Source organism: Erythrolamprus reginae, chromosome 3 (assembly GCF_031021105.1).
Source record: "Erythrolamprus reginae isolate rEryReg1 chromosome 3, rEryReg1.hap1, whole genome shotgun sequence".
Classification (NCBI taxonomy): domain Eukaryota; kingdom Metazoa; phylum Chordata; class Lepidosauria; order Squamata; family Dipsadidae; genus Erythrolamprus; species Erythrolamprus reginae.
Window position 1 is genome coordinate 182,280,122 of NC_091952.1, and position 13,469 is coordinate 182,293,590.

General features: G+C 39.5%; 1 protein-coding gene across 1 annotated transcript in view; it reads right to left on the reverse strand.

Annotated features, from left to right (window-relative positions):
* Nucleotides 1-11,526: 11,526 nt before the first annotated feature.
* MBOAT1 (membrane bound O-acyltransferase domain containing 1) overlaps nucleotides 11,527-13,469 on the reverse strand; it is a 51,299-nt gene continuing 49,356 nt past the window's right edge. The window contains exon 13 of the mRNA XM_070747378.1: nucleotides 11,527-13,350. Within this exon, the coding sequence (XP_070603479.1) occupies nucleotides 13,212-13,350 (139 nt within the window). The 3' untranslated portion in view covers nucleotides 11,527-13,211. The remainder of the gene's footprint in view (nucleotides 13,351-13,469) is intronic.

A 13,469-nucleotide genomic window follows, 5' to 3' on the forward strand; every position in this document is an offset into this window, starting at 1 on the left:
ATCAACCATGTAACACTAAGCGATACTGCCAAATCATTCAAACCTAAACTCAGGCTCCGATCAAAAGAAGAACAAACACACAATAACTTTCTTACTGAATTGAATTTCCAGCTTTGATTTTCCTGTGGCGGAGTTCCTCTTTAAGAGATCTTTTAAGTGTGGAAATATTGGATGGGGTGGGATGAAGGCTAAGGTAGTGCTTATGGATGGGAATAATAATAATAATAATAATAATAATAATAATAATAATAATAATAATAATATGAGCAAGCAAAACTACTGTGGGACTCCCGTTTTCCGACTGACCGAATTTTGAAACATAATACACCAGACATCATGACTGTGGAGAAAAAGAAAGTATGGATCATCGACATCACAATCCCAGGAGACAGCAGAATTGAGGAGAAGCAGCTAGAGAAATTTGCGATATGCGAAGATCTGAAAATCGAGCTGCAACGACTCTGGCATAAGGCAGTGAAAGTGGTCCCAGTGGTCCTTGGCATGCTGGGCACAGTGCCAAGGGATCTCAGCGGACATTTGAAAACCATCGGAATTGACAAAATCTCCATCTGTCAATTGCAAAAGGCTGCTTTACTGGGATCGGCAAACATAATTCGCCCCTACATCATGTAGTCCTCGATGCTTGGGAACCACCCGACTGGTGATGAAATACAAAATCCAGCATAGTGATCTTGTTTGCTGTGTTGTATTGTTAATTATTATTACTATTATTGTTACTATTACTATTATTATTTTATTTATTTGATTTTTTTTATGCCGCCCTTCTCCTTAAACTCAGGGCAGCTTACAACATGATAGCAATAGCACTTTTTGACAGAGCCAGCATATTTCCCCCACAACCTGGGTCCTCATTTTACTCACCTCGGAAAGATGGAAGGCTGAGTCAACCTTGAGCCAGTGATGAGATTTGAACCACTGATCTGCAGATCTACAGTCAGTGTTTTAGTGCCCTGCAATACTGCACTCTACCTGCTGCGCCACCTCGGCTCTATATTATAATAATAATAATAATAATAATAATAATAATAATAATAATAATAATAATAATAACCACAACAACAACAACAACAACCAAAAATGATGATGATGATAATTTTTATTTATTTATTTATTGGATTTGTTTGTAATGATACAGATGGGCCTCAACTTAAAATTGTTTAGTGGCCATTCGAAGTTTGAAGAGTCATGGTGCCACAGTGGTTAGAATGTAGTACTGCAGTCTGCTCCTGCTGTCTGCCTGCAATTTGGCATATCGAATCTCACCAGCTTTTCAGCTTTCTGAGGTTGGTAAAATGAGGACCCAGATTGTTGCGGGTGGTATGTTGACTCTGCAAACTGCTTAGAGAGAGCTGTAAAAGCACTGTGAAGAGGTATATAAATTCCATTGCTATTGCCACAACGAAATTGTGATATACAGTGATCCCTCGAGTTTCGCGTCCTCGAGCATCGCGAAAGGGCTATTTCGCGAGTTTTCAACCCGGAAGTAAACTCCACCATCTGCGCATGCGTGCCCTTTTTTCTATGGCCACGCTTGCGTAGATGGTGGAGTTTCCCCAGCTGGGAAGCAATAAGAGCAACGGGGTGGGCGGGGGAAGGCCGGGCGGCGCGTGCGCGGGGGCCGCTTCCCAGCTGGGAAGCAATAAGAGCAACGGGGTGGGCGGGGGAAGGCCGGGCGGCGCACGCGCGGGGGCCGCTTCCCAGCTGGGAAGCAGCGAGAGCAACGGGGTGGGCGGGGGAAGGCCGGGCGGCGTGCGCGCGGGGGCTGCTTCCCAGCTGGGAAGCAGCGAGAGCAACGGGGTGGGCGGGGGAAGGCTGGGCGGCACGCGCGCGGGGGCTGCTTCCCAGCTGGGAAGCAGCGAGAGCAACGGGGTGGGCGGGGGAAGGCCGGGCGGCGTGCGCGCGGACAAGCGGCAGCAGCGAGGCGGCGGGGAAACCCCAATCTTCGGCTCCTCGCTGCTGCGGTGGAAGTAAAAAAACCACCTGCGCATGCGCAGATGGTGTTTTTACTTCCGCACCGCTACTTCGCGAAAAATCGATCATCGCTTGGGGTCCTGGAACGGAACCCTCGCGATGATCGAGGGACCACTGTATAACACTTTTTCATATTTAGGATCATTGCAGCACATCCTCCATAGTCCAGTGATCAAAATTCAGATGCTTGGAAACTCATATTTATGGGGGTTGCAATTACCTTTTGGGACCTTCTGACAAGCAAAGTCAATGGAGAATCCAGATTGACTTCACAACTATTTATTATTATTATTATTATTATTATTATTATTATTATTATTATTATTATTATTATTATTATTATTATTTTTATCATCATCATCATCATCATATTATTATTTATTTTTATTTTTAAATAATTTTTATTAAGTTATATACATATTTAAAAACACACATAAACAGATCATTGTGTTATTAGTTTGTGAGTATAATTTTAGATTGTCTGTTAAAGGACGATACAACATATAATTCCATCCCACCCCCTACCCCTGCTGCTTCTGTGCAGGTTATCTTATTGTAAATTCACGGATAATCGTATCAACGAGATTATATACATATATATATAAATTGTACATATATACATTTCTATACTTATATAGAAATAACAATAATTTCTCAGTTAAAAAGAATTTGTCAACAATAAATAAAGTGATATTTATCTATATTTGAATTGTTATTGTATTTTCTTTCCTTTTTTATATCAGCCTTACGTACATCTATTTTTTTCCCGATCATTGACCCAATTATAAAAGTTTTTCCATGTGTCTATAATCTTGTGATTTGTTATCGTTTTTCAATTTTTGTGTTAGCGTATCGTATTCTGCACAGTCAAGCATTTTTTTGATCATATCTCTCTCTGTTGGTGGATCTTCTTTCTTCCAGTTCTGCGCTATAGTGATCCTGCTTGCCGTTATTAAGTGTTGTATTAGATGGTATTCTTCTTTCTTGACTCTCAAATCTATTACACCTAGTAAAAAAATCTCTGGTTTGAGTTATAGTTTAATTTTAGTAATTTCATATATCCAATTTCTACTTTTAATCCATATTGTTTTAATAATAATTATTTATTAGATTTGTATGCCACCCCTCTCCAAAGACTCGGAGCGGCTCACAACAAGAAAACAGTACAAATCCAATAGTTAAAAACAATTTAAAACCCCTTAATATAAAAAACAGTCATACATCTCAGACAAACCATACATAAAACAGAAACGGCCCAGGGGAATCAATTTCCCCATGCCTGATGGCAGAGGTGGCTTTTAAGGAATTTGCGAAAGGCAAGGAAGGTGGGGGCAATCCTAATCTCCGGGGGGAGTTGATTCCAGAGGGTCGGGGCCACCACAAGAAGCCTCTTCCCCTGGGCCCCGCCAGACAACATTGTTTCGTCGATGGGACCCAGAGAAGGCCAACTCTATGGGACCTAACATTGCTAAGTGATTCACTTAACAATTATTGCAAAGAAAGATTGTACAATGGGGCAAAGTTTGCTTTACAACTGTCTCCCTTAGCAGTAGAATTTTGGGCTCTGTTGCAATTTGGATTAGGATGTACTCAGTTGGTAATGGTTAGGTTCAAGTAAGACAGGATGTTTTCATATCAATTGGTCTTTTGTGTTTGAATTCTATTTCTCTCTTTCTTTTTAATAAACTGAAAGAGAAGCCGGTTGGAGAAAGAGCCAAGCCAGGACGATCAAGCATAAACTGAAGTTTTTGGTCCTTAATCATCTTGCTTGAATATATTTATGGGACAAGGAAGGAGGACTATTGTCCTTCTATATATGGACCTTCACAGCATTTCAGGCTCAGGCACACACACAATGCTTGCAGGGAAAAAATCAGAAAATAATGTTTTTGCAATTACAGTCCACAGCTGCTGCAGTTCCAGTATGCCTGCTATACACAGGTGCAGCCATTACGACAATGAATAGTAGACATTAAAGGTGCCATCATCTATAGCAGTAATAATAACACCAGGGTTGAAAAAGGTATTTTCATTTGCAGCCGAATGTTAAGAGAGCAAGGGAAAAACAGCATAAAATAAAAGAAGCAATTCACAGCCCTCTTCGGTGACTCAGATGCTACTTGGAACATTCAGATTTGAAAGAAAATTTCAGGCACTAGGATATTAGCCCAGCGGGTGGAAACCATAAGCAATGAATGGTTTTAGGTGAATCCTTTTTAACATCCAGGAGAAGATAACATAATAGTTCCTGCCAAAGAGGTGTCATATTGCAGAAAAGCTGGCAAATACCATACAATTCCTGCCCCCAACTGAAGGAAAATTAATGGAGAATGGGCAAACCCACTAAGATTGAACAAATTTTAAATGCAAGGACTGAAATTATTATTTATTTTCTCCGTTTCTACTCTGCCAGGAAGAACTCAAGGCAGCTAACGACATTTCAATAGCATTAAAATGAATACTAAAATTAACAGTCAAAAGCCCGACAAAGAGATTGTCAAAGCCCTAACAGCATTTCACAGTCCACAGAATGTTAGATTGTCACAATCTCGTTAGCCAGGTTTATTCCAAGTTAGAAAGAGGATCCCTTTTAATGTACTAGCTGACAAATGCAAGCTAAAACACACAGGCCCAGTTTCCAATAAACTCTTTTACCTTTCTACTTGGAATAAACCTGACTAAATAAACATTTACCTCTCCTGACTTAAGGAAATACAAAAGAAAGTCCATCTGTTCTTATTGAAGAATGTGGAAATAAGAAAGTAGCCAAGATCCAGTAAGGGAAAATGATAGACAAGTGAGTTTGGGGAAAGGGCAAGTTTTTGAGATTCTTTGTAATTCTCATCACTTTGTAACAGTGATGGCAAACCTTTTTATTTCCTATTGTCTAATTCACATTGAAATGACTCCAGGCAGATAACAGATCAAGATATCTTATTCTGGTGATCAGACTAGAGTCACATTTTGTACCAATTGCAGGCATCATCATCATCACAACAACAACAATAACGACAGATGGAAGGGACTTTGGAGGTCTTCTAGTCCAACCCCCTGCTTAGGCAGGAAACCCTACATTACTTCAGACAAATGGTTATCCAACATCTTAAAAACCTCCAGCGTTGGGACATTCACAACTTCTGGAGGCAAGTTGTTCCTCTGATTGATTAATTGATTAATTAATTTATTGTTAGAGTTGAAAGGGACCATGAAGGCCATCGAGTTCAACCCCCTGCCCAAGCAGGAACCCTATAGTACACCAGTCAAGTGGCAGTTCAATCTTCTCTTAAAAATGTCCAGAGTGTTGGAGTTCACAACGTCCGCTGGTAGGTTGTTCCATTGGTTGATTGCTCTGACCATCAGGAAGTTCCTCCTTATCTCCATGTTGAATCTCTCCTTGGTCAGCTTCCAGCCATTGTTCCTCGTCCGGCCCTCTGGTGCCCTGAAGAATAAAGTGATCCCCTCCTCTCTGTGACATCCCCTCGTATACTTGTAGACTGCTATCATGTCCACTCTGGCCCTCCTTTTCTCTAGGCTATCCATGCCCAGTTCCCTCAGTATCTCTTCGTAAGTCTTGGTTTCCAATCCCTTAATCATCTTGGTTGCTCTTTTTTGCACCTTCTCCAGAGTTTCAATGTCTATTTTGTGAAGTGTGGTGACCAGAACCGAATACAGTACTCCAGGTGTGGTTGGACCAGGGCGTAGTAGATTGCGTAATTGTTCTAAATGTCAGGAAATTTCTCCTTACTTCTAAGTTGCTTCTCTCCTTGATTAGTTTCCACCCATTGCTTCTTGTTGTACCTTCAGGTGCTTTGGAGAATAGTTTGACTCCCTCTTCTTTATGGAAGCCTCTAAGATATTGGAACACTGCTATCATGTCTCCCCTAGTCCTTCTTTTCATTCAACTAGATATATCCAGTTCCTGCAACTGTTCTTCATATGGCCTGGACTTAAAATAAATGGAGTCAACAGATAGAGAGACTTTTTGTCAAATGCTAGATTGCTTCCTGGTTCTGGTTGTCCATGAGGCATTTAGTGGTGTTGTGGTTAGCTCTGGCCCGGCTCCTGCCCCAAGGACTGTGGATGTGGGGGAGACATCCACATGCTGCAGGCCTGTTTTGCCCCTGGTGGAATCTGCTGATGAAGGCTCCTCTGATCAAGAAGACATGAGTGACAGGGAGGAGAAGAGTGTGGCAGACAACTCAGAAGGAGATCAATTATCTAGCTCCTCCTGTGGGTTTGGCCATTGAGGAGGATTATCTGATCGTTGTGTTTCGTGACTGCTTTACTGACTTTGATCTTTTGTGTGCTGATTTTTCCCCGCTTTGAAACTAAACCAGAGCAAAGTGTGTTTCACTTTGTGAAAGAAAAAGGACTGTGAATTGTCTCACAGCTGCAAGCTAAGTATCACAGAACTGATAAGGGACTTGTACAAATTACCAAGTGCTCTTTGCTATACCAAAAGAGGGCTTAGTTTAAGTGAATTTTCATTATAAAGAACATTGTGTGTGTCTGATATTTGTACCTGTGAATTTTTGGGAGAAGTCTACCAGAGAGCCCGACAGAACAAGTGGACTTCCTGCCAGTTACCTAGGAATCCATCAGACATGTGGATTGGACTATCTCTCCATCCATTTTGCCATGGTTATAGGCAGCCACAAGTCTCATCTCACATAGTTAGCCCTTTTCTATTTTATCACTTGTGTTCAGGAAAGAGAAATACAGATTGTAAAGGAAGAAAAGAAACTTACGACAAGTTCTTTATTTTCCTTTTGCTGACTAAAACTATAGGTCAGCTTTTAATTTATTTTTTCCTTTCCAATTTGATTGATTTTATAGCAAGATTACTCCCCCCCCCAAAAAAGTTAAGAATGCAAAGATATAGAAAAATAAATGAAGAAATAATGAAGTCAATGAATAAATCTCACATGCCAAAACAAATAAAAATAAAATAAAAGTTCTGCAAAAAAGTCAGGTGGAACAATGGCTGATAACCTCAGGGCAAAGGGCAGGAAAAGTGTTTGGTAGGTGATCTTGCTTAAGTCTTCAATTTTTAGAGTTTTATTTCCCTCCCCAAAATTCAGATGAACATCAGACACTAGAATATTATTTTTTGTAACCCACTTGTAAGTTATCTCAGAAAACCATAACATCTGGCTGCTTTCTCTCTCACACCCACCCACCCAATGAACCCATATACATAATACACAGTATATCTCTGTGACCAACATACTTTTTGCTTTCTGCAGATACATCAAGATGTTCTGAATGTGACATTCCTCCTCTCCAAGAGTTAAATCGTGACAGCAGATTAATGGGATTTAAATTCCAAATGACTACAAAAGCAGAGAGATGAGTCAGTAATCTTCCCTAATGGGATGGTTTATTAAGGAGGTTTCTCTGACTGATATATAGACCAGGGTTATACATATTTAGATTTAATTAATTGAGTGTTGCCCTTTCTCTGTAATGCTGCTCTGAAACATTAAGGTATTGATAAATAAAAGTAGAAAAAGGTAGGACAGAAGGAAAAGGGGGGACATGATCGAAACATTTAAATATGTTAAAGGGTTAAATAAGGTCCAGGAGGGAAGTATTTTTAATAGGAAAGTGAACACAAGAACAAGGGGACACAATCTGAAGTTAGTTGGGGGAAAGATCAAAAGCAACATGAGGAAATATTATTTTACTGAAAGAGTAGTAGATCCTTGGAACAAACTTCCAGCAGGCGTGGTTGGTAAATCCACAGTAACTGAATTTAAACATGCCTGGGATAAACATATATCCATCCTAAGATAAAATACAGAAAATAGTATAAGGGCAGACTAGATGGACCATGAGGTCTTTTTCTGCCGTCAAACTTCTATGTTTATCATTCATTAGATACAGGGTAACTTGGGCCATCCTAGAGACTGCACAAACTGCCCATAAAGCTGCATTCTGCACCAGCTGAACCTTCAAAATACTCAAGGATAGCCCCCAATAGGGCACATTGCAGTAGTCCAATCATGAGATGATCAGGGCTTAAGTGATTGAATTCAAGGATTCCTAATCCAAGAAAGTGTGCAATTGGCACACATGTGCAAAGGTTCTCATAGCCATGACCCTGCCACCTGTTCATTGAGCAGGAGTCACAAGTCCAGGAGGACACCCAGATTGTGACTATCTGGGGTAGTCTCTAGTCCAGAAGTGAATAGGCTAAAGTCCCAGAACCAGAAGCTCCATCTACTCAAAGCCACTCAATCTTCCCAGGATTCAGCTAAAGGTTGGTGACCACCACCCCCATTGATACCCCCACAGCCTCCAGGCACCATGAAAGAAAAGTGACAGTATCACTTAGATGGCTCGGGTTGAAGATGTAAACTTGAGTATCATCCGAATACTTACTTACTTTTTTAAATTTATTTATCCAATTAATTAATTAATTAATTAATTAATTAATTCAACTTTTATGCCGTCCAATCCTGAAAGACTCAGGGCGGCTTACAACAATATGAAAGATACAAATACAATAAAAAAGAAGTCAAATATGAAAATCTAAAACTAGTTAAAAACCCATAACTCAATCAATCCAGGCACACACATGCATACCATTCAATGTAATTTGGCCATGATAGATGTCAGTTTCATGGCCCCCAGGCCTGTCGGCAAAGCCAGGCCTTCGTAGCCTTTTGGAAGGCCAGGAGGGTGGGAGCATACAGACATTGAGGAGGGGGAGTTGGTTCCATAGAGCCGGGGCAGCCACATAGGTCCTCTCCCGCGGCCCCGCCAACCTGCATTAATGGTACCTCATTCCATGTTGATGAATGCAGCGGCTTCATGTAGGTCACGGGTGTCAAAGTTGCAACATCACATTGTCACTGCAAGACATATCGAGAACTTTTTCCCCCTTCACTATACGGGAGGTGGGCCTGGCCAGTGCGTGACCCATCTGGCCCCTGGGCCATTATTTTAACACTTGTCATGTGTTAAAAGAATTTTTGTGCCTACCGTTCCTGTCCTAATGTCCAAGCGGATGAGCTGTATTCGAGGATGGGTCTGGCAAAAGTTTTGTAAGCTCTGGTAAGTAGTGTGAGATTGCCAGAGCAGAAGCTACGTAGGATTAGGTTTACAACTCTTGAAGCCTTCTTGGCTATGTTGTTGCAGTGGGCTTTGGCACTTAAATCTTTTGTTGTTAGTATACCGAGGTCTTTAACCGAGTGGGGATTATCTGTGATAATTTGATTATTCAGTTCGTATTTGGAGTTCAGATTCTTTTTCCCAATGTGTAGGACAGAGCATTTGCTAGTTGAGATTTGGAGTTGCCATTTGTGTCTATTTATACTTATTCTACCACTTGAAAACTGAAACCAAAGTACCATGTTTGTAGTCACATTACACCAAGTGGTTTTCAGCAGGTTCTGACCAGTTCTGGAGAACCACTAGTGAAAAATTTAAGTAGCTCGGAGAACCAGTAGCAGAAATTTTGAATAGTTCAGAGAACTCATAAATACCACATCTGACTGGCCCCGCTCCTATTTATTTATTACTTTATTTATTTATTACTTAGATTTGTATGCCGCCCCTCTCCGAAGACTCGGGGCGGCTATCTGTTCTTTGCTTCCAGAATCTAAACTGATCGGGAGGAAATGTTGATTTTGCAGTAACCTTCCCCTGGAGTGGGGAGGGAATGGAAATTTTATAGTATCTTTCCCCTGCCATGCCCACCAATCCACACCAAACCCACAGAACCTGTAGCAAAATTTTTGAATCCCATCACTGCGATTACACCCTAAAAGCTTGGTTCTGAAATTATTATAGGAAAGAGAGAAAAAGAAAGAAAGATGACCAACTGTATACCAATGAACTCCTTTACAGGTTGTACTCATATGTTTTTGCACGATATGGCCATTTCTAGTACAAAGCTAAAATAAAAGAACAAGATGTGGCAAAAAAAAGGTTTAGGTTCCTCCATTGCTTTTCAAACTTTTTTTTTTAAAAAAACTGAACGGTTAATACAGTATATGTTTATGACCACTAGATGGCACGACTGCTATGTCTCATTTAAAAGCAGATACCTTTAAAAATACAGTGGTACCTCTACTTAAGAACTTAATTCATTCCGTGACCAGGTTCTTAAGTAGAAGTATTCTTTAGTAGAAGCAATTTTTCCCACAGAAATCAATGTAAAAGCAAATAATGCATGCAAACCCATTAGGAAAGAAATAAAAACTTGGAATTTGGGTGGGAGGAGGAGGAGGACAGTCGCTGCCGAAGGAAGAAGGTGAGATGAGGGGTATCAAAAAAATCCAAAACTTTAAGGCTTAAAAAAAAAAAGAGGGACTCTGAGGCGGCGAGGAGGAGCATGCACCTCCCATAACTGCGCCAGAGAGAAACCCAGGCAGGCGAGAGGGGGGAACCTCCCATTCCTTTGACCGAAAGGTGGCTGCTACTGCTGCTACCTGCTTCCTCTTCCTTCCCATGCTGAAGGGCTCCCCTCCCCTCTCGCTCATTTGTTCACTTTAAAGCCAGCGCCTTTCTTTCACTGTGGTGACTCCTCGGTTTGGCTGAAGCCGAGTTCATCTGGCTGGGACAAAGTGTCCCCTTTTGCTTTTCCACACCCAGACACTCCAGGAGGCAACCTCGCGCTGGGTGTATGAGAGGCAGCATGAGGGAGACACCACAGCGAAGTGGTTTATTCCCTCTCGAAGCGCCCAGAGAAAGGAAAATGCTCCAGTCGCTCTGGACTGCCAAAGCCTCCTTAAGTGCCACCGAAAGGTTCCTCTGGCAGCCTGAATAGCCAGAGATGGTCAGGATTAAAGGGGGAATGTCAGGAAACTGGCCGGGCCTTCGTGCCACTCTCAAATTTCCTGGGAAATTTTTCCGGGCTCGGGTTCTTAAATAGAAAATGGTTCTTAAGTAGAGGCAAAAAAATCTTGAATACCCGGTTCTTATCTAGAAAAGTTCTTAAGATAAAATACAGAAAATAGTATAAGGGCAGACTAGATGGATCATGAGGTCTTTTTCTGCCGTCAGTCTTTTGTTTCTTCTATGTTAAGTAGAGGTACCACTCTATTGTCAAAATAGTTCTAGCAGGAGTGGTGAAACTTTACCATTCCATAGATGTTATTGAGTTGCAACTCCCAGAAACCCTCACCGTGAACTCTCTGGCTGAGTCATGTCATTTTTCTGTTCATATTGGTCACTCAAGGCAGCTTATTCCAAAAAACAAAGTAAGCATTCAAAAGATTAGATTTTGTATTTAAAGGCCAAGTGAAGGAAACATATTATTTACTAAACTTTTAGAGGTGAAGGGCATGGGAGTCAAAACGACGCCCAGGGCAATTGCCTTGGACAGAGGTAAGGAAAATTTCCCTTTCCATGTGGTTGATAAACTGGTTTTCCAGGTGAAAAGAATATTAGAGATACTCCTTGAGTTGACTGGAGATTCCTTCCTTCTGATTCATTGTAACTTGTGTCAATATGAAAAGACTGAAAATTTGCAATGTATATTCTTTTAAAATAATTATGCTATGGGGAAACTTAAGATGGACTGAATAAAGATGAAACAACATTCATTTTTATTTAGGGACAGAGCATCTGAAGAAAGAAAAAAACAAGATTTATACTTTTTAAATGTTAATATTTTTGTTTTCTTGTGCTGTTGAATGAGTCCTTTTCAGATCCAGCTTATTTTCTGTTTCATACATTAAAGTCATATACAGATTTTAAAACAATTAATTCAAATTTCATAAAACTCAGGAACTTCTGGCAAACCTGAAATTATAAAGACTTATGCTGCTAGTTCTTAAATGATTTGCAGGTCTAAATTATGACAAATAGATTCTAGGATACTAAATAACAAGGGGTTCTGTGTTTCTTGTTTCTAATATGAGCCCACTGACACGTTAAAATTGGTAATCTTTTTAAAATTGCTTAATCAATTATATTTTTACCAATGATTTTATTACTGCATTTCAATATTTTTATTGACATTTCTTGCATTTTTAAATCTAACTAATTAAAAATTTGGAATATCACTCAGAGAAATTGTTTAGAATGTATAACAGAGATAATGGCACAGTTCATAAAAACTTAGTAATATACATTGATAACATTAATTCCCAATAAATTGTTCTGGGAAGTGCATTACATAGAAGTCATATTAACCAAGTTTACATTAATTGCTCATGCTGATTTTGAGCATATCAGCTCATTAATCTTTTTTTTTTAAGCTGCTGATTTTATAAAAGGAAATTTGAACTTATTTTATTCTCTGATGTTGGTTTCCACTCTTAATTTGAATTTTTCCCCAACAATGCAACTCTGCAACAAGCAGCCAACAAACACCCAGACAAGCTGAAAGTTATTCAATAACCTAGCTGCTTAATTCTTCTTCATTTATTGTGTTTCCTCAAAGCATTTCTTTCTTTTAAAAATTGCAAAAATACTTCCTAAATTCTACTGTTTAAAAGACATTTTTAAAATCCAACAATTTGAAAGATGCATATTCTATACAGTTCAAGTCAAATCACTAATATAAATTGTCCCTGAGATATTTCCAAGAAAACTTTGCTTCTGTGTAACAAATGCTATAATGGAATGATAGTTCCGTGATATCCTTCACTATTCAATAAAGACGAATCTGTACATAGTTCAGATCACACAGAATAGAGGTATCTAATTTATAAGGAAAACCAGAACCACAATATTTCACAGTTCTTTATCATTATTTTCCATTCAAACAGGTCAATCTAGGTGAATAAATCTTGAATGTGTTAAGTTCTGAATATTCCATTTTGCCAAAGATGAGAAAAACTAAGACCTTTTGATATGTTATGAGCAGCTGTTTATAAAATTTTACAGTCTATTCCCTGGGAACACCGCTGCCAGCATTTTTTAAAAAAAAAATATTTTACCCAATTTGATAGGTTAACAGGAGAAAGGAAAACCTTAGAAGTTAGGTGAAGCAACATGCCTGAACAATAGATAATGTATATTTTCAACAAATGAAACACAAGAATAAATATTTAAATGCAGTAGAAACCTTCATTAAAATAGCTTCTTTAATTTATAAAAATGTATAAATCTTGTCCTTGAAATATGTAAACATTACCAAGTAAGAGTTGTATTTGGATAAAAAGTCCAGTTCTGTTTACATCCTTTAAAAAGTGTTTTAAAGGAAGCCACGGCATGCCATCTCTGTAACTTTTATTCGATGTTCTTGCAGAGGATTTCCAGTCTCACTTTTCTTTCTTGATTTTATTATAGCTGTGTGCCTCTATTTCAATGGCCTGGTTCCCTCCGCTGAGTTTTTGAGAATTGTTTGGTAGCACCAGTAATACCAGTATACATATAATATGCATATGGAAATACAGTGATCTGTAAGTGATGAGAGACAATATAAACCAGTTACCAACTGCAATACAAAAAACGTGGCTTTATTAAACCACTTTAATCAGTTCCACTTCTCAGCCAAAGGCCATCATGACAACTGAAGT